We start from the raw sequence: 21,957 nt of genomic DNA on the forward strand, positions 1-21,957 counted from the left end.
CTTGGGGAGTCGCTCTGCCTAACTTACAGCATCAGGGATCTGCTTATCATAGAGGGCGGCCAGATTCGTATACGAGGGTGGGATTATATTCTCGCCCATAAAAGTTCTGGGTTACGCCTTCGTTTCTGTACATCTGCAAGGAATCAGCAGTACAACGGGACATCGAGCCGGATTCTGGTGGACGGGTTGAACTACGTACAGATTTGACGGCTTCCACTTCCTCTTCCACCTCCCGATCTGCAAACGCTCTTATTAGAATGAAAAGAAGCTGAATGCTTGCCTTGATCCATCAGAGAAATTAAGAATTTAAACGCAATAAAATAAAAGTCATAACTCACGGGGTTGTCAAACTCATGGAATAGTGACACATTGATAGGGACACTTTGATTGAAACCTTGTTCGGCACAGTGCAGAGTTGAATACCTCTTGTTGGTGGCCCTAAAAAGGGCCGTTTGCGTGTTGGTTGTTGGCCTTGAAAAGGCAAATCCACTCGCCCGGAGTTGGTACATAGATGGCATTGCTTCACGACGCCGATAATGGTGGCACTGTTACGCGCAACGCACTTAACGATGATGGCCCACAGCGGTGGATCTCATGACACATCTGTGGTCGATCAGAGGTGATGCAATGTTTTTACTACGGGTTGGAGCGTTCCTGGTTGAAACGCTTATCCGACCGTTGCTCGAAAGTAAATGGCGAAGAAAACGATTATTATTTATTTAACCACCATCTTTGACATTTTAGCCATACAGACTGTTTAAAGTGACTTAATCCTATTCTTAAAAACTGGTCTACTTATATTAAAATCAAAAACATCACACACATCATTAAACACTCTGCAACATCTATCGAGAGGATTGTTATAACCGTAAGCAGTACGATGTCCGGGAGTCCACAGAAAGTAATAGTTGCGGAGACGGCGAGCTGGAGTGTGGAAATTGATGTTCCCGAGCAAACAACTGCAGTCAATATGATTACAAATCATGTCAAAAATGAACATCCTCTGGAGAAAGACTCGGCGATTTGTTAGTATGTGCAGTCCAATAAGCGCACATCTATGCTCGTACGGAGGTAAGCTATCTGGATTTGTCCATGGCAGACGTCATGCTACGATGCGAAGTACATGAACAGCATGATATGGAGCCCAAATTTGTACTCCATATTCAAGAACACTGCGGACCATAGAGCAGTACAGCGCTTTCAGGGCCGTACACGTCGTCGAATTGTGCAGTATTGCGGCGCAAAAATCCTAGCATGGAGTTGGCCTTTGCAACTGTCATGGATATGTGCTCGTTAAACCGTAGTTTGCTGTCCAAGATGAGCCCAAGATCCTTGATGGCATTAACCCTTTCCAGCGGCGATTGATTCATAGAGTAATCAAAAATGATCGGAGAGTGAGAGCGGGTAAGGGTAATCACTTTGCATTTGGCAGCATTGGCTTGCATTCCATTCATCTGACGCCAGGTTCAAAATCGCTCTATACCAGCTTGTAGTGCGCAACAATCCACGATCGATTTGATCACACGGTACAGCTTAAAATCATCCGCATATAGCAACTTACAGGAACTTAGCATATCACACACGTCGTTAATAAACAGAATGAAAATGAGAGGTCCTAGGTGACACCCTTGTGGAACCCCCGATGGTATATGGAATACCTCGGATCTGGAATCACGTACCTTAACGAAAGCCTTCCTGGATGATAAGTATGATTTCAACCAACAAACGATCCACGGTGGAAGACCAAGGCGGTTTAGCTTCATAATGGCTAGGTCGTGAGGGACTTTGTCAAAAGCCTTAGAGAAGTCGATGTAAACGGAATCCACTTGCTGACGCTTCTCGATACTACCTATAAGAGTGTTCGTGTAAGTCATCAAGTTAGAGACTGTCGAGCGCTTTTTCATGAATCCATGCTGAAACTCTGAGATTATGGGTTGAACAGCTGGTTACAACTTCTCATGCAGAAGACTATCGAGAACTTTGACCAAGCAGTTCAGGATCGAGATAGGTTGGTAATTTTCCACTTTGTGCATGTTACCGGACTTGAAGATTGGTGTAATTGAGGCGAGCTTCCAGGCATCCGGAAAAACGCCATCCTTAAGCGATCGATTGGAAATAGACATAACGGGAGTGGCCAACGATGCTGCACAGTTCTTCACGAAAGACGGTGGAATACGGTCCGGGCCTGGACCTTTCGATGGATCGACTGAGCAAAGGGCTTTGAGAATAGCGTCTTGACTGAAGATGAGCTGCTGCAGGTGAATGTCGTATCTTGGTAGCTGATCAATGTATTGCTGCGGTGGAGGAGTTTGATCGGGTTCGAAAACACTTCGGAAAAAGTCAGCGAAAAGGTCAGCACAAGCGGTGTCGGTGGTGGAGCTTCTACTATTGTAGGTGACGTCCACGGGAATACCAGCTGATCTTTTCCGAGAGTTTGATAAAAGACCAGACCGACGATGGATTTTCCTTGAAACCCCTCTGGAGGTTGTCGACGTACTCATGAAAACGAGCTTCCTGCAAACTATTATACTCTGCTTCTACTAGCTGCACCGTATACTTGTTTGCTGCGGTCCGGGAACGAAAGTAACGTTTTCGAGCAGACGGTTACGCAGATTACGCAATTGCGGATTCCACCAAGGTTGTTGGAATTGCAAACAAGATTTTCGTGTCTTCACCGGAACAGTATCTTGGATTACTTTATAGATGTTGTCGTAGAATACGGAGACGGCGGCATCAATGGTGGGTTGGTCAAGTATTTGTACCCAATCCAAGGCGGCAATCCTCGTGTTAACAACATCGAAATCACATTGTGCATTGGGTACGGGAGCGGATGATCTCTCGAACGGGAGTCGACTTTTAGAACCAACGGCTTGTGGTGACAATCAACTTTCATAATTGCAGAGGGTGGTTCAAACAGCTCGATGCAATCGGAGTCACTGACGAGAACCAGGTCAAAAAGCTTACCATTCGTGTTCACCAGATCGTTGATTTGCTTCAATCCAGCAGACAGTATGGACTCCACTACAGCGAGTTCCTGTTCTGATGAAGCATTGAGAGGCAGACATCCTCTGACGTCCTCATCGAAGTCCCAAGCTAGATTTGGCAGATTGTAATCGCCCACAACTATAGTTGTATCGTGAGGGTTCGCCATACCAAGGAGCTGTTGTACGGACTCAGCGTGTTTGGTGTAAATGTCGGGCTGACTGTTTGGTCGAATATAGATGCAGCACAGGAAGATCGATTGATGTTGTAAATCGACTTGAACAGCAATTTGTTCGAGGCTCTCAACGCCCACAAGATGCACAGCCTTACACTTCAGCTCGGATTTCACGGCAATGATTACCGTTGCCTTTCTCCTCCATTCCATTCATTGGTAAAATGGTGAGCTGTAAAACCGAGCGGATAGATCGTTCATGTGAGCAGAGCATGCGCAATGTGTCGTGTGTTCGATTTGCGCTCTATCGTTACGTCCGTGTTTGGGATTTTTCGTTACATGTCTGAATTTAGATTTTTTTAATGTGACCCCCACACGCAGAGAAATGATTTTTAAATTCAAATGGATATATGTTTGGCTCAGGGCCTAATATATTTTTGGTATTGATTAAAATATATTATTCGGTTAATTTAAAGAAAAATATTTTTGAATCAACAAACCGGTTGTAGAGTCAATAATCTGTTTGTTGATTCTAAAAACCATTTTGTTGATTCCAAAATATGTTTTGTTGAAATAGTGATATAATATGCTTGAATCAATAACAAAATACATTAGGCCCTGAAACAAAAATCCATTTTTCTGCGTGCAGTATAGAAATTAAAGACATAGTCCTATGTCAAATTAAAATTGGCCCACGGGCAGCTGAGTTATTAACGTTCAAAATCTTTCATAATTTCGTTACATGTTTAATTTTCGGTTTTCACAAAGTGTACCCTCATATAGAAATCACAGACTTAATCGTACGTCAAAAAAATCATTTATTGAGTACTGTACTGGAGTCAAGGGGTAAGTCACTCAGCACATTGTGCCGGAATTATATTCTACACAGCTTGGGCACATCCATCGGCACATTTTCGGCATACCTTCGACACAATCTCGTGGGCATTAGATTGTTCTGTTGAGTACTTGGCACTGATGAAGTCTGCAAGTAGTAGACGAAATACGCGTATCTGTCAAAAGATAAGCAATTATAACGGAATTTAAAGGAAATAAACCAACCCACTCAAAGCTCTTCATTAGATTGTTGTAAATAAAATATGGGCACTGCTGGAAAACTTTATTGAAGTTGTCCTGAACATTACGTGCTGTTTGATTGTATGTTCAGGAACATCTTCTAATTGAATAAGGCCTGTACTCGAAAAAAATGCACCAGGCAAAATGTTTCTTAAAAATTTATTTTAAGTCGGATTTTCTTGAAACTTTCAGGGAATGAACTAATACATATGGATTATGTTTCGGCATAATTACTTTATTGAATTTCCTTTCCATCACTGAAAGCCCACCCCTCTTCCTTAAGACCCCTCATTATATTTTGTGCAATGGTGGAGCCGACCTTTTTGGTCACTTTCATCCATTCTTTCTTCAACTCCAGCTCGTTCTTGGACGATTTTCGAACTTTGGCCTTCATTATGGCCCAAAATCTTTCCACCGGGCGAATCTCTGGTGAATTTGGGGGGTTGGCGGTTTTTGGTACAAAAACAACGTTATTGTCTCTGTACCAATCCAACGTCGATCGCGCGTAATGGCATGATGCCAGGTCCGGCCAAAATAATGTGTCGCCTCCGTGGGACCGCAGGAAGGGCAACAGACGCTTCTGGAGGCACTCGGTGCGGTAAATTTCGCTGTTGATGGTACCCATTGTGATGTACGGTTTACTCAGTTTACCGCATTGGCATATGGCCTGCCAGAGCAAATATTTTTTGGCGAATTTGTCCACTTTCTTCTTCCTTATGTCTTCCGGAACATCAAACCGTGATTTGGCAACGTAGAACTCCAGTCCCGGTATCTGCTTTGCGTCTGCCTTGATGTAGGTTTCGTCATCCATAGCCACACACATCGGTATCGTTAACCACTCTCGATACAGCTTCCTTGCGCGGGATTTGGCCGCCGTGTTTTGTTGATCACGCCGGTTCGGTGCCTTCCGGACCTTGAATATACGAAGCCCAGCTCGTTTCATGGTTTGCTGAACGAACCAGGCGGAACACTTTGCCTTCAGAGCCGCGTCGCGAATCGAAAGGTTCGGATTACGCTTGAAATAATCCAACACCTTCCGGGCCTTCACAGGGTCAGCTGTCTTCGATTTTCTTCCACTTCCAGCCACATCTCATGGTCGCAGTCGGATTTTCCATGACGGCGCGCAAAATTCTCCGGCGATTTTCTTCTTGTTTCGATGACATCTCAATAACCACTGAACCAATTGTTATGACATTTAGCACATGTAAACAACTCACTAAAAACTAGTTATACCCAGATTTTCATCAATTTTTACCCACGGATAAAAAAGTTACACACGGATAAAAATTGTGCATTTTTTCCGAGTACAAGCCTTATACCAGAGGAACTCAGACCAGCAGTTCACTTATAGATCTAAATACGAAATGTAGGTTCTAGAGTGGACTCAAGAGGAAGAGGCAGTTAATCAGACCTCATTAGTACCCTTAATTCAAATAATGCTGCAACTCACACAAAACAAACTACAGAAGTCTTTTCGTCATCCTCTATAGTCGGACTCCAACAATGCTCCCCACCGGTTCCAACCCTTTCCGACCGAAAGTCTAGGTTTCTGGTCTGCCTTTGAGGGCATTATAAAACACCGAAATTTCGCACACTCGCCACTTCCCGCGTCATCCTCAATTCGATTTATCCTTGCGATTTCAAACCAAAATATTCAAGGTGTCAGAAATACCGGGTTGCCAGGATGGGTATTTTACAAACAATCAGCTCCGATCCATATTGCTCAGTAATCCACGGAACGACATACTTACTAAGAAAACCGATATACACCTCCGTATTCACTTTATACCCTTCAGTGATGGTGCAAATATTATCACGTTCGTTAGTTTAATGAACTTCCAACTAGAAACTAAGTACTGTAACAACTTTTATTTATGTTTGAACGTCCTGCATCTTCCAAAGTGATGGTAAACAACAGACACGAAGGCTTGCCGTAATCCTCTTCGAGATTCGAAGGGACTCGAAAGCGTCCCCGAAACATGGACACCCCACCCCACTCGATCCATCGATCGCCTTGACCAATCGCGATTAACCGAATATCCGTATTCGGGCATAATCTACCATAGGTGGTCCGTTTCTTGGTATATTATGGGCTCTTCAAGGCCATTTTAACGTTTCAAAACGATTTTGGAGCTATTAACGATTACCGTGGCAACGGCATCGCCATATCTGACCATCTTCACCTTTGAACTCGTGAACGATGGATGGTGAGTATTGTCGAACGCCCAATGGTACTGTGGTCAGTTTGTCAGTTTGAAACATTTCAAAACACAAATTATTCCACTGCCTTTGGGTAATGCTAGTTGGGATCTCGCACGGACTATCAGTTTGTCTCCTCTTCCCAGGCAACTGCACACGCAACTGATTAGAAAGTACCTGCTACATATTATTTCAGAGAAGAATGAACGGATTCCGTCGTCATCGTCGTCGTCGTCGTTCACTTCGGGTGACGTGTCCCGTTTGTGTCCTACCTATATGTCTATAAACGACAACGATGTCATCGTCGCCGACGTGAGCATACAGAGTGTTTGATTGTTGTTTTCTGTTTTCTTTACATTTGCAGGCAAGGCGCGGCAAAGGCGGTGGTGATATAAATTGGAATGAAATCGGGTTCTACACTCATTTTGGTAGCGGAAAAATAAAGGAAGACTTGGCAGTGTGGTGGCAGCGGCGGTTGGAGGAAGAAGCGAGTTACAGTTTCAGTTATATCAACAAAGCGCCTTGCTTCTGAATTTTTCTGGTTGGATGCAGCGTGCTAATAGATTTAACACTCGTTTCGAGAGAGGCAACGCAGCACGTTTTTGGGATGGAGAGTGAAGAACCTCGGCGCGCTATTAGAACACCCGTTAATCGCATTCAGTACTAGAAGAGAAGACGGCAAAACGTTACACGTTCGTCACGAGTCCGGTGGGTTATTTTGTGCCAGGCAGAGAGCTTAGCTCAGTGGTAATTTTCTGGGTATTGAGGTGAAACTAATCCGACGAACCAGCGAAAGACGTGGAGTGGAAAGTAATCAACCGAAGCACGCCGCAGGTCTGCCCTCTGCGGAGACCCAATGGAGGTCCCTCGGGTGAAACAACGGCAGACAAATCATTCCACAACGAGCAACCATTTCAATTCCAAGCCCGCTGCTGTTTCCCGGCGGATAGCAAATATCAACGAGCGTGCTAATCGCTAATCGTTATACCGAGAGCCGCCATATAAACTAAGCGAATTTATTGGTCGCGTAGCGCAAAAGCAATCACATATCTACCGCACACAACCACACAACTAGAAACTAGAAGAGTCAGGTCTCCCACAGGAGAACTCTTACCCGCGACGAAACCAAAGACTGTGAAGCTCCATAGATCCTTATAGCAAAATGCGCCCCATCATTCGAAATCGGAAGCAGGTGATTGTGCTAGCAGTTGGACTGGGGCTGCTGTTGATTCTGTTCCTCAGGACCGAACTGGGATCGCGATGCCTACGGGCGGCGACATCCGGTGGGGCGATGATCCGGGGTGGAAGTGGACCCGGCGATGAGGGGGCAGGATCCGGTGACAAAAGCTACCGCTATCATAGAAATATGCCGCTGATCTTTATCGGCGGAGTGCCACGCTCGGGGACGACACTGATGCGGGCCATGCTGGATGCACATCCGGAAGTGAGGTGAGTGAGTAGGTTGTAGCTTGTTAGGAGTCTTCTTCCTAGTTGCCCGGAATTGTTATTGTTATGCGCGGGTTTTGGGTGCTTTTTAGGGAATGGAATGTTACGGTGATTTTCCGCGTGAATTATTATTGACGTGATGAATAGGCTTGTTTGGAAAAGTACGTGAATAGTGAAACCTGGTGAAATGTTATCAACGGAGCACATGTGCCTTTTTTTCAAAATAAATGCGAGCTGGAAATTTCATTTATGTAATTTGTTTTGCAAGCGCCTCAGGTCGGATAGGTGTATTATCTACGCTACCAAGTGCTTATCTTTTGAAAAAAGTTTACTTCGTGAAGGGAGCGATGCACGTTTGTTGGAGTCCGCGAGCGCAGCTTGATGAATTTTCTCGGAACGGAATTAATTCGTTGCTGCGGGATGCGCTACGATTTTGTAAGGTTGCACGTAAATTGTTTAAAACGACCGTGACTTTGTTGTGTTGTCGTCTTTCGGTGTCAACATGCGTGCTACCTGCATGGTCGTTTGTGCAAACAATGTTTGATAGAGGTTCAAAATCTCAGAAAATTTCCTAGAACCACCATCAGGGTCAGGGTGGCAAATGTAATAGGAAACCGGGAAAGAGTCGGGGTTTTATTTTCATCAGGAAAACTGGAATTTCAAATGTCATTGGGCTGTAAAATATTTGAAATCAGTTTTTTTGTAGTGGTCCCAGTCCCAGTCGGCGCCGCCGGAATGAGGCATAACATCTCTGATCACGCCGGAAGTAAAGTAAAACCGTTGGTCCCCGGTTCATGAATTGATGGGTCGATAGGTAGAGTCCTGGTGTGGGAGCTGCCTCGCTGGCGTCGGTAGCATTGGTGCTCAGCACGGAAAACAAGATCAACGGAAAACAAATCAAAGAAATGTATCAAATTTCTTGAACAGTAATTTGTTAGATTTTAAATTTTTCTTCAGTAGATCATTGATCATTTGCTTCCAAGCTGTAAACTATTTTAGCTATGTTTTAGCAGATAAAATAAATCCAAAATGGGGGACAATCCACGCCAAACATGATTTCTCGCTGATTTTATAGCTTCAATCAGACCATCAGTTCAGTTTAGCCCTTAATCTATAATTTTCGAATTTGTACTCGGTGAGAACGTTTTTCATATTCCTTCAGTTTCTCGCCTGATTCGTTCTCTTGCTGTCAATTCTGAGTATATGGCTATTTTTCTGCTTGCTTGAATGAATGAATTTTCCAATAATTGATGCACTCAAAAATGGTCAAAATGCTTTTTCTGCCAGAACACACTGTTTTGCAAATGTTTTCACAACTGTCATAGGCACAGTAAAATAATAATTTAAAGTAAGAGTGAAAGTCGTAATATCTTCTCATTATACTAAAGTGCCATTGTGACTCTAATTTATACGTATATTAAAATTTCAAAATTTGCTTAACTAGTTCGGTTTAATTTACTTAATTTTGCAGCGGCGAATTTATTCGACCAGAGCGTCCTCCGGAGTCCAAAGTAGGCACGATTCCCTGCCATAATGCGTCTGTGAATTTCTCTGCTGGGATCAATTTCGGCGGTCACCAGTGAGCACAAATACACGAACTCGTCCCTCGATTTCGTCACCGTCAATCTGAACTCGGGGTGGGAGGCAAACATTGTCTTCCCTAGAACCTCTTGTGATCTCATGTATTTCGTCTTCGATGCGTTGATGGCAAGTCCAATCCGCCTAGCTTCAGCCTTCAGTCTGATGTACATTTCCGCCATCGTCTTAAGGTTCCGTCGATGTCATCGGCGAAGCCAGGAAGCTGGATGGACTTCCTGAAGATCGTGCCACTCGTGTTCATCCTAGGTCTTCTGATCACACCTTCTAACGCGATGTTGAACAGCAGACACGAAAGTCCATCACCTTGCCGTAACCCCCTTCGAGATTCAAAGGGACTCGAGAGTGTCCCCGATACTCGAACAACGCACAACGCTCGATCCATCGTCGCCTTGACCAATCGTGTCAGTTTATCCGGAAATCCGTACTCGTGCATAATCTGCTATAACTGATCTCGATCGATTGTGTCGTATGCGGATTTGAAATCGATGAATCTCCTCCTTCCAAATCTTGGCAATTACCCAGTGTAGCGCTCTAGTCAGTGCTTCATAACCGTATTTTAATAGCTTACTTAGTAGTTGATCTACACCAGTTGCTTTGTTGTTCTTCAGCCGACAGATCTCCTCCTTGTCTTGAAGATCATCTGTCATCTTCTGCGCGTGCTCCAAGTTCTGTTGCCGCCGGGATTTTCTTCTTTTTAATCTCTGATCAATCAGGGAGGTAAAGTCATTAGTCCCCGGTCTATATGAGTTGATGGGTCGATAGGTAGGGTCCAGGTGTGGGCCTGTCGAGGCCAAAAGCTACTTGGGGAGAATTTTTCGCTTACTAGGAGCTACTACTTTAATTCTAGGAGCAACTATTTTCTCCGGTTAAGGAGAGAAGTTTTCACTTCTAGGTCGATAGTTCTTCTAGGAGCAACTTTTTTCTCTGGTTAAGGAGATAATTTTTCACTTCTAGGCCGAAAGTTCTTTCGGAGTTTGTCGTAACCTAAGAAACTTAATTTCATTCCAAAATTTTGTACAAAATGTTCTTACGTCTACGTGTTGCATTTGGCAGCTTATAATTATGTAAAACTTTTACTTGGTTCGTCCAGGGTTTAACATATCCCTTTCAATACCGAACTTTTGCCTAATTTTGCCTATTCTATTAGCTAGGATTCCAATCGCCCTTGAAAGGGTAAATTTGTGTTGTTTAGACCTGAGATTTCTCGGTTATTTTGGGAATTTATTTCTTTTTGTAACTCAGATCTGATATGGCCCTACAAATAAGAATGTGAACATTTATAACGTCAGTCTACATCGTGCTCTCTTGCCGTGCGGATCTATTTGCTTTTTGCTGAAGGAAGTGTTACAACTACCTAAAGCTACAACAAATTTAAACAGCACTTTTTTTGGAAAATTCCTCTTCGATCTTTCAGATTCTTATAGTAATCTGCTGGGAAGTCGATTTGGATAAAGCCTAAGCGCAAAGGAAAGGGGCAATCTCTTGATCCCCCTTCTGATGAAATTAATTTGAGCAATCAATTTGATTTGCTCACGGATGATGAGAAAGATCCATCATCCAAGAAAAATTCTAGTAAATTTTCCCGGCTTAATGCCAAGAAGGAAAAGATTCCCCCTATTGTGATAACCACTTCCGATTTCCATGCTCTTCGCACGGAACTTTTGAGCTTCGTTCGAAAGTTAAGTTTCAATTACAATTTTTTTTCACTTACGACACCAAAACTGAACGTGTGTTCAAGGTTGTCATGAAAGGACTGCCCAGTGCTGAATCCCTGGATCAGATCAAAGATGGATTGGCAAAGTTGTACCACTCCAAGTAATCAAAATGAAAATGAAATCCCGTCCTGGCGATTCGCGCAACGGGATTTCTAATGATTTTTATTTAGTTCACTTCAAGTCTAGTGAACTAAACAACCTTAAGGCCTTAGAAAAAGCTAGCCTTATGCTCCATGTCCGAGTGAAGTGGGAACACTTCAGGAAGACTGGAAGAAATTTCCAAAACCTCACCCAGTGCCGTAAGTGCCAGGGATGGGGTCACGGAACTAAAAATTGCTACATGCCAGCTAAATGCATGAATTGTGGTGATTCCTCTCACGCAAAGAACGACTGCCCTGTGAAGGAAGATCCTAAGAAATTTAAATGTTCAAATTGTGGTGAAAACCACAAATCCAATTTTTGGGAATGTAAGACTCACAAAGCGATTCTACAATCTCGTTCTAAGCGACAGGTAGGAAAAGCTCCACGTTTCCGAACAGGTACAAATTCCTCTGCTGTTAACTACGATCAGCGAGGAACAAATTCTACATTCGTACCCGTAGGTACAAATATCACCCCTGCTTCAAATGTTTCATCTGTACCTACTCCCCTCGCTGCTAGGGGAGAAATCAAAATACTAACCAACGTTCTAACGGAAATTTTGACAATTTTGACTTAGGAATGCCCCTAAAATGGAATTTTTACAGAATTCATTAATTGATATGATTTCTGATATGCTTAAATCTAACTCCATGTTTGATGCTATTCAAACTGGAGTAAATTTTTCTAATAATATTGTCATGACTTTAAAATTCAGTAATCGATTTTAAACCTTTAAATATTCTAAATTGGAATGCTCGATCTCTTAAAGATAATGAAGACGAGCTATTTAACTTTTTGAGAGTTCATAACGTGCATATTGCCGTTGTAACTGAAACGTTCCTTAAACCTAACCATAAGGTTAAGAAGGACGCAAATTATTTGGTTTATAGAAATGATCGTCTTGATGGACCCTGTGGTGGCGTTGCCATTATTGTTCATAGACGAATCAAACATAAAATTCTTTCTTCATTTGAAACTTTGGGAGTTTCTGTTGAAACAAAATTTGGACAACTTACGTTTATAGCTGCCTATTTGCCATTCCAATGCGTAGGCCAGCAAAAGAATTTACTCAAGGGTAACCTTCAGAAACTTACCCGTCATAGGTCTAAATTCTTTATTATTGGTGATTTTAATGCAAAACACCGCTCATGGAATAATGCTCAAAGCAATTCCAATGGTAATATTCTGTTTGATGATTGTTCTGCAGCCCAACATGCTTTTCATCAGCAAGAAATCCCTCAACTATTGATTTGGTCTTAACTGATTCATGTCAACTTTTTAACCAATTGGTTACCCATGCTGACTTCGGTTGTGATCACCTTCCAGTAACTTTTTTAATATCCCAAGAAATAATTTGTAATCCCAACAGCTCTACTTTCAATTACCATAGAGCTGATTGAGAGCAATATCGAACATTTATGGAATATAATTTTGATCCAAACATTCCTTTGCAAACCAAAGATGAAATTAATTATGCTCTTGAATCTCTGACTACTCCTATAGTTGAAGCAAGAACTGCCTCAGTACCAAAATGCGAGGTTAAATTCAATTAAATTATAATAGACGACGGTCTTCAGCTCTTGGTTCGTCTTAAAAATGTCCGTAGGAGACAATATCAAAGAACACGTGATCCTGCCATGAAAGTTATCGGTTGGGATTTGCAAAAACAAATTAAAAAGCGATTCTCTGCCCTGAGGAACACAACTTTTGAAAATAATATTTCTAAATTAGACCCGAGTTCCAAACTCTTTTGGAAACTCACAAAATTTTGAAAAAACCTCAAAAGCCTATTCCAGCGCTTGAAGAAGGTGGTAAAATTTTGATCACAAATTTGGAAAAAGCTCAGAAACTTGCTAAGCAATTCGAGAGTTCCCATAATTTCAGTTTGGGTCTTACTAGTCCTATTGAGAATCGGGTTGCTCGGGATTATCTGAATTTTTTCTCTCGGGAAAATATTTTTGATGATTCCTGGGGGACTGATTTGTTTTTTTTTTAGATCTTTATTTTAGAGATTTTAGCCTTAGCTAGTTCATCTCTTGGGGACTGATTTGGACAAGGTCTATAACTAAAAAGTTTCATAATATGAAAGCTCGAGGTGATGATGGAATTTTACATATCCTCATAAAAAAACTCCCAGAGAGTACCTTGTCTTTCTTGGTAACATTATTTAACAGATGTTTCCATTTGGCATACTTTCCTGATAAATGGAAAAATGCAATAGTAGTTTCAATTTTGAAGCCGGATAAAAACCCAGCTGATGCTTCTAGCTACGGTTCAATAAGCTTGCTTTCTTCAAAAAGTAAACTTTTTGAAAAGATAATTTTAAATAGAATGATGCTTCCTTCACATCAATACAAACTCAATTTTTGCAGATGAGCAGTTTGGATTTCGCCATGGGCATTCAACTACTCATCAACTCTTAAGAGTTACCAATTTAATTCGTTCGAACAAATCTGAAGGCCACTCAACTGGAGTTGCCCTCCTAGACATAGAAAAACCATTCTACAGTGTTTGGCATGAAGGTTTGGTTGCTAAATTGAAAAAGTTTAATTTTCCACTCTATATTGTGAAATTATTTCAAAATTATTTAACTGGCAGAACTCTTGCCGTGAGAGACAACCGAAGCAAGAAAAAAAGGCTTATTATCGTTTAAAGAGTGCCACCAAAATAAATGTGATAGCCTATGTTGGCAATTGATTTATTTTGGTTTCCTCCCTAGATATTCTACTTATTTACTACTGAGCTTTGCATCAAATAAGTGAATTTGAAGAACGTATCAATCATTTCAAGATTTCGCGACCACACCGAACAAATTCTATACTACATAAGCTCAAAAGCGTTTGATAAGCTCTACCGAATTGCGTATCACTTCTGCGTAAGCTCCGTAGACGTAGGCGCGATGATTCCGACAGCCGCGAAAAGTTAAACATGCATCGATGCATAAGAAAAGATCGATTTTACAGTGCCGTAGGGTTTAGTTCATAGATTAACATTGACTGTTGTTTACAAATGTAAGTACTTGAACACTAAGAAATAAGTTAACCCAAATACTTTAACCGCATATATCAGAGATGTCGCGTATTGAGAGATTAATATAGTAATCGAGTACAAAAAACTCAGGGGAAAACAATACCTACAAAAGATTAAAAGTTATCAATTGTCACATACCTCTACTTTTACTTATTTCCTAAACTATTCCTCTCCTTGTTAATTTGCTAAATGCTATTGGTTTGCTTGTGTTTTCTTATTGAAGTTAAAGACTAAATAGGAAGACTTGTTCTACAACTTTAAAGGTTAGTTGCTTCCTCAAGCGGACCCCCCGCATCCTTATTCTTTTGTAAATCTACCTAATAAGACTTTCTGAATTTTCTTATATAAGTTCGTTTGATGATTATGATATCGCATTAGCCTAATTTACTAAATAATTGAAATCTCTAATTCACTTAATCAATCATAACCCATGCGTTATTAAGTACCTGCACTTGTGCTTGTTATCTAAAGTTAAACGTGTTTCAAGTACTTTTTAATTTGGCCTATACCTATTTATTATATCTTAGTTGGACCCAAGTGACACCTTCATGTGACTAAAATGCTTCACTTTGAAGTTAGTCTCCTAGCTGATTTTTAAATTATATAGTGTATATGCTCCAACTATGCTCACACGCTTCCACTATGTCGCACCACAAAAATACGTTTGAGTATGTCCAAATAAAAGCACGCCACAGTGGAAATCCCAGGCCATAGTTCAAACACTTATCCCAAATCAAAATGAAGCACATATAAGATTAGTTACAATACCATGTACACAAATGATGTTTAACACTGTTTCCTGAGTAATACTTCAATGAAAACAACAATGAAAACTTGTCACGCAAATAGAAGGAGCACCGATGGGCACTTTCTGAAATATTTCAATAGTATAATTCCCTTGCAATCCCAAATAAATCTATCTGCGTAAAAAAATAGAAGTGATTTGCTGCAAAACCCGGCAGTATCGCACTCAACGTCAGTGCCTATACGTAAGCGTACTACGACGCGGCTGTCAAACAAAGGAGTAACAAGTGTGATACTATCACTGCTAGACTAGATCTTTGGTTTTCTCATGCAGTGGTTCATCAGAGAGGGGAAGCTCAGTAATCCTCATCGCATGCTTATGACGCTATTCTGCCTCAGCATGAGCCAACGATGCCGGACCTAAGCCAACCGTCTCCAACACTCCACTATAAAGCATGAAATTAAGCCCGCCCACCAACAGCAAGGTGCAAAAACTAGCCAAGGGGAGGGATTTAACTGACAGAACTCTGCAGGTAAATTATCAAAATTCCATATCTGAACGACTACCTGTTAGAGCAGGAGTTCCTCTGGGTAGCATTCTTGGGCCTATATTGTATAACATTTTCACTTCAGACCTCCCTGATTTGCCTCAGAGCTGCCACAAATCTTTGTTCGCTGATGACACATTTGGCATTTCCACCAAAGGAAGAAGTTTTCGTGTTATTTGCAGCAGGCTGCAGAAAAGTTTAGATATTTTTTTCTCTTATTTACAAACATGGAAGATTTCTCCCAACGCTTCCAACACTCAACTTATAATATTTACACATAAGCCTAGAGCTTGGTTTTTGAAACCTAGTAGTAATCACAGAGTCACTATGGACGGAGTTCCAATTTCCTGGTCAAACCAAGTGAAAGTTTGTACTTGACCAAAAAAAATGGATGAAAATGATAAAGGCAGCTGATGGTCGCTTTCCATCTCAGACGACGAAACTCTTAATTCCACCTCACACGAAAGTCTCGAGGAAGTTGTGGAAATGGAAACCCTTGACGTTCCAGTTGACTCGCTCTCCAGCAAAAATACTGGAGCATATCCCAAGAAAAGGTATCGCCCACAACCCTCTCCCTGACCATCTCCTCCTCGTCCACCTGCACCCACCACACCATTGCCCCCGAAAACCTCTGCGCTCCCCCGCCTAAAGGCTTACCCAGAAGCCTCGAAAGGCCCATGGGTTGTTTTTTTTTCCGGCCCAAACAAAAACCTTTGAACATTCCGAGGATCTCTAAGGATCTAACAACACATTTTTCAGCCGTTACCGATATTTTCAAGGTAACACCAATAATACTGCGCGTTACCGTTGATGACTGGAAGCAGGCTAACCAAATTGTTGCGTGCGAGCTTTTTTCATTGGAATACCGAGTCTACATACCCAGTAGTGAGGTAGAAATTGAAGGAGTGGTCACCGAAGCGAGTTTGACTAGTGATGATTTCATGGGCCCCGATTCCTTCGGAATCTTTAAAAACCGTGCTCTGCCGAAGGTGAAGATATTGGGCTGCCTTCAAATGCAGTCAGTATCCATAGTAGGCTCCAAAAAAACTTATTCCTTGTCAAACTCGTTTCGTGTGACCTTTTCGGGTTCAGCGTTACCTCACCACGTCGCTATTGGCAAGGTTCGGCTGCATGTACGTCTGTTTGTACCGCGGGTAATAAACTGTTCGAACTGTAAACAACTTGGTCATACATCGGACTACTGCTCGAACAAACCACGCTGCGATCAGTGTGGCGAGCAACATCAAGAGGGCCCTTGCGGTGCTCCTCCAAAATGTGTGTACTGCAAGGAAAGCCTGCATACCCTGACTGACTGCCCGAGGTATAAACAGCAGGGAGAAAAACTTTAGCGGTCTCTGCAAGCTCGCTCCAAGAGAACACTAGCAGAACTCTTGAAGTTACCGCTTCATCTTCTCAGACCACACCAAAAAGCAGTAACACGTTCTCCACTTTGCCAGTTGATGATCTAGACTCTGACTCAGAGGTCGGTGAGGGTAGTCCGTTTTGTCTTTAAAGGCAATACGAGAAAACGAGCAAAAAAACACACCACCGAAAAGCCTCGTAAGGCCACTCGTACGGACCACCCTTCCACCTTGGAAAAATCAAGAGGTAACGGAAATGCACCGAAACCCATTCCAACGGGTTTTAAACCTTGTAATTATGACAAGAACTTTCCGTCACTTCCAGGATCATCTAAAACCCCAGATGTCCTAGTTTTTCGGCCAGAAAAGCAGCTGAATAATCAGCAAGAACATGCCCCCATGTTCACGTTTTCTGGTATTGTGGAAAGCTTCTTTTGTATATTCAATATCTCTGACTCAACGAGGAGCATTATTAATTTAGTGCTGCCAATGGTGAAAACTCTTTTGAAGCAACTAGCTTCTAGGTGGTCCTTCCTTGCATCGATCATATTCTTTGATGGATAATTCTCCAAATGAGGTCTTGTTCTTCAGTGGAACTGCAGAAGTCTTATGCCAAAACTTGACACATTTAAATTTTTAGTTAACAATTTACTTTCTGATGCATTTGCCCTTTGTGAAACGTGGCTCTCTTGAGACAACGATCTTGCTTTCCACGATTTTAACATTATTCGTCTTGACCGCGCAGATTCGTATGGAGGGGTGCTTCTGGGGATCAACAAGCTCCATTCCTTCTACAGAATTGATCTGCCTTCGGTGACAGGCATTGAAGTAAGTTGCATGTCAGGTTAATATTCGAGGTAAATGCCTCAGTATATCTTCCACGAGAACCGCGATCTCTCGTCAAAGTTTCGCGGATATCTGCACGGCTATGCCGGAGCCACGGTTGATCTTGGGAGATTTTAACTCTCACGGTACAGGCTGGGGGAACTTTACGACGACAACCGCTCAACCTTGTTATACGACATGTGCGACTTCTTCAAAATGACAATTCTGAACACCGGGGAAGCAACACGAGTAGCCAAACCTCCAGCAAAAATAAGCAGATTAGACCTCTCACTTTGCTCGAGTTCACTATCGTTGGATTGCTCGTGGAAAGTAATTCAAGATCCCTACGGTAGTGACCATTTGCCAATCAAAATTTCTATCACCAATGGTTCATCTTCTACTCGCTCGGTCGACATCGCGTACGATCTTACGAAAAACATTGACTGGCGAAAATTCGCGACCGCGGTTCTTGATGCCAGTCAATCGGTTGACGTAGTTCCTCCGCTGGACGAGTACTCCTTTCTCGCGCGTGTCATCATCGATTGTGCGCTGCGAGCACAGACGAAACGTATTCCGGGTGTTTCCGTTCACAAGCGAATGCACCGACGCGAACAGCGAGAAGTTCGCCGCGTTTAAACGCTTCCGCAAACACGGTAAGGTCGAGGATTTCGAGCGGTACACCGACCTAGAGAAAACCTTTAAGGACTTGACTAAAGCCAAAAAACGCAGTTACTGGCGTCGGTTCGTCGATGGTTTGTCGCGAGAGACCTCCATGAGAACACTCTGGAATGTCGGCAGGAGAATGCGAAACGCGTCTTCACCGATTAACGAAGACAAGGAGTACTCGGACAGTTGGATATTCAGCTTCGCGCGGAAAGTTTGCCCGGATTCGGTACCGGTCCAAACCAACGTTCGTGATCGTCCGTCGGGTCGTAACGAAATAGATTCCCCGTTTTCGATGGTGGAATTTTCACTTGCTCTCCTTTCATGTAACAACTCAGCTCCAGGAATGGATAGAATCAAGTTCAACTTGCTTAAAAATCTCCCAGACGTCGCGAAGAGACGCTTGTTGAACTTATTCAATCAATTTCTGGAGCACAACATTGTTCCGGATGACTGGAGGCAAGTAAGAGTTATCGCTATTCGAAAACCCGATAAACCCGCTTCGGATTATAACTCGTACCGTCCCATCGCGATGCTGTCCTGTATACGGAAATTGTTGAAGAAAATGATTCTTTTTCGTCTAGACAAATGGGTCGAGTCGAATGGTTTACTTTCAGATACGCAATTTGGATTTCGGAGAGGCAAAGGAACGAGCGACTGTCTTGCGTTGCTTTCAACTGAAATAGAACTGGCCTATGCGCAAAAACAGCAAATGGGTTCAGTTTTCTTGTATATTAAGGGGGCTTTTGATTCTGTTTGTATCGATGTCCTTTCGGATAAACTCCACGATAGTGGGCTTTCACCCATTATGAACAACTATTTATCATGGAAACTCGACAACTTCACGAATTAGTTACATGGGTCTCCCCAGGGCTCATGTTTAAGCCCCTTTCTTTATAATTTCTACGTAAAAGACATTGATGGTTGTCTTGATGAAAATTGCTCGCTAAGGCAGCTTGCACATGACGGGGTTGTGTCCTTTATAGGGCCAAGTGCACCGGACCTGCAAGGACCATTGCAAGATACCTTAGACAATTTGGCTACTTGGGCTATGAAGCTGGGTATCGAATTCTCTCCGGAGAAAACTGAGTTGGTTGTTTTTTCTAGGAAGCATCATCCTGCACAGTTACAGCTTCAACTAAAGGGTAGAACAATCACTCAAAGTATATCTTTCAAGTATTTAGGTGTCTGGTTCGATTCCAAATGCACATGGGGAAAACATATTGCGTATCTAAAACAAAAATGCCAACAAAGAATTAATTTTCTTCGTACAATTACCGGAACTTGGTGGGGAGCACACCCGGAAGATCTTATCAGGTTGTACCGAACAACCATCCTTTCGGTTTTAGAGTACGGCAGCTTTTGCTTCCAATCCGCAGCAAAAACACACATTCTTAAGCTGCAACGGATTCTGCATGCACTCGACGCATACGATGAGCCTCGAAGTACTCGCGGGTGTTCTCCCACTGACAGATCGTTTCGCTGAGCTGTCTTTCCGGTTTCTCATCCGTTGTGAAGTACTGAATCCTTTGGTAATAGAACACTTTGAGAAGCTGCTCGACCAAAATCCTCAAACAAGATTCATGAGTTTGTACTATGAGTACATGACGCTGGAGGTTGGTCCTTCTTCATTAATCTCCAATCGTGATTGCTTTCAAGCCTTCTATAGTTCCTCTGTAAATTTTGATCTGACCATGATGCAAGAAATCCATGGAATACCAGATCACCATCGGTCGATGGTTGTTCCCTCAATTTTTGCAATCAAGTACCACCATGTAAGTAACGATAAAAGATTTTTCACAGATGGGTCAACCATAAATGCTTCCACTGGATTTGGTGTATTTAATCAATTTCATAGCGCCTCTTATAAACTGCAGAAACCATGCTCCGTATACGTTGCGGAACTTGCAGCTATATTTTACGCAGTAGAGCGAATTGCCTCACTACCTTCTGACCATTATTTCATTTTTACGGATAGTCTTAGCTCATTGGAGGCTATTCGTTCAATGAGGCCGATGAAGCACTCCTCGTATTTCCTGCCTGAAATACGATCTAAACTGAGTGCTTTATCTAACTGCTCCTATACTATCACCTTAGCTTGGGTCCCATCTCATTGCTCAATCCCGGGTAATGAGAAAGCGGACTCATTGGCTAAGGTGGGCGCTATGGAAGGCGATATTTTTGAGCGACAAATCGCCTTCAACGAATTTTTCTCCATTGCTCGCCAGCAAGTCCTCATCAGTTGGCAACAAAAATGGAATGATGGTGAATTGGGAAGATGGTTACATTCTATTCTCCCACAGGTGTCGAACAAACCATGGTTCAAAGGGTTGGACATGAGCCGCGACTTTATACGCGTTATATCAAGGCTTATGTCCAATCACTGCTCGTTAGACTCGCACTTCTATCGAATTGGGCTCTCAGGCAGCAATTTATGTGCGTGTGGCAGTGGTTATCACGATATCGAGCATGTTGTTTGGTCGTGTACCTTACACCGTGTTGCCAGATCTGAGTTATCCACATCCCTCAGGGCCCGAGGAAAACAACCCGCGATACCCGTTAGAGATGTCTTGGCGAGCCGAGACCTTGACTATTTGAATTTAATTTATGTGTTTTTAAAACGGATAGATTTGAGGATTTAGAAGTTAGTGTCATCTTGTGTTCTCCCAAGTTGTCAGCTACCCATCGGTGTACCCCCATGTTTGTCTTTTTCATCAGAGTGTCGCCTAGTTCGAGATCAAGAGCACGTTGCTCTTCAAACCTTGTGTTCACAATCCCTACCCTGCCATCCATTTGTTACAATTTGTTACCCCTAACCTCGAGATAGCCGCGAGTAATCGGCCTCCGCTTTACTAACGTTAGTTTTAAGTAATTCTGTTATCTAAACAATGAATATCGGCTCCACAAAGCTACAGCAAATGAGCCTGGAAAAATAAACGAATTATTAAAAAAAAAAAAAAACACTCTGCATTCGTTGACTCCAGCTTCTCGATTAACGGTTGACAGATGATCGGTTGAAACTCGATGAACTTTGATCAATGGATGTAGATACACCGGGTGGAATTCATCCTCTCGATTGTCACGTTCACGGATAGTCGGGGGTCCAGGGTTCCTGCTGATACGGGTGACTTTAGGTCGGAGAAGGCAAGGTCCAGCAAAGAAAAATTAGATACTTAACTTGTGAGGGGACCATACGGTCCCCTCCCATCCAACATCGCTTGTGTTGCTGGAATCTCGAACGAATGCACCTATACTGCTTTTGGTCAGTTGGATGATTGTCAGGAATAGGCAGAACGCAAACACGTGTGATTGCCCTCTTATAAATCCCGTACTTGGTTCGGATGTTGACGACTCGGTTGAGCCCATCGTTTCCAGGAAGCACTTCAGTTACTCGGACAAATCGCCACTTCTGCGGCGGCAGATTGTCTTCGCGAACTAACACCATCGTTCCGATGCGA

General features: G+C 42.6%; 1 protein-coding gene across 1 annotated transcript in view; it reads left to right on the forward strand.

Annotated features, from left to right (window-relative positions):
* The window catches only part of Tpst (tyrosylprotein sulfotransferase), a 153,113-nt gene that overhangs the window by 86,161 nt on the left and 44,995 nt on the right, over positions 1 to 21,957 (forward strand). The window contains exon 2 of the mRNA XM_065229340.1: positions 6,792 to 7,876. Within this exon, the coding sequence (XP_065085412.1) occupies positions 7,590 to 7,876 (287 nt within the window). The 5' untranslated portion in view covers positions 6,792 to 7,589. The remainder of the gene's footprint in view (positions 1 to 6,791; positions 7,877 to 21,957) is intronic.

Source organism: Ochlerotatus camptorhynchus, unplaced genomic scaffold (assembly GCF_037179485.1).
Source record: "Ochlerotatus camptorhynchus isolate MF236.1 unplaced genomic scaffold, CSIRO-AGI_Acam_v1.1 ptg000313l, whole genome shotgun sequence".
In the NCBI taxonomy this organism is placed as follows: Eukaryota; Metazoa; Arthropoda; class Insecta; order Diptera; family Culicidae; genus Ochlerotatus; species Ochlerotatus camptorhynchus.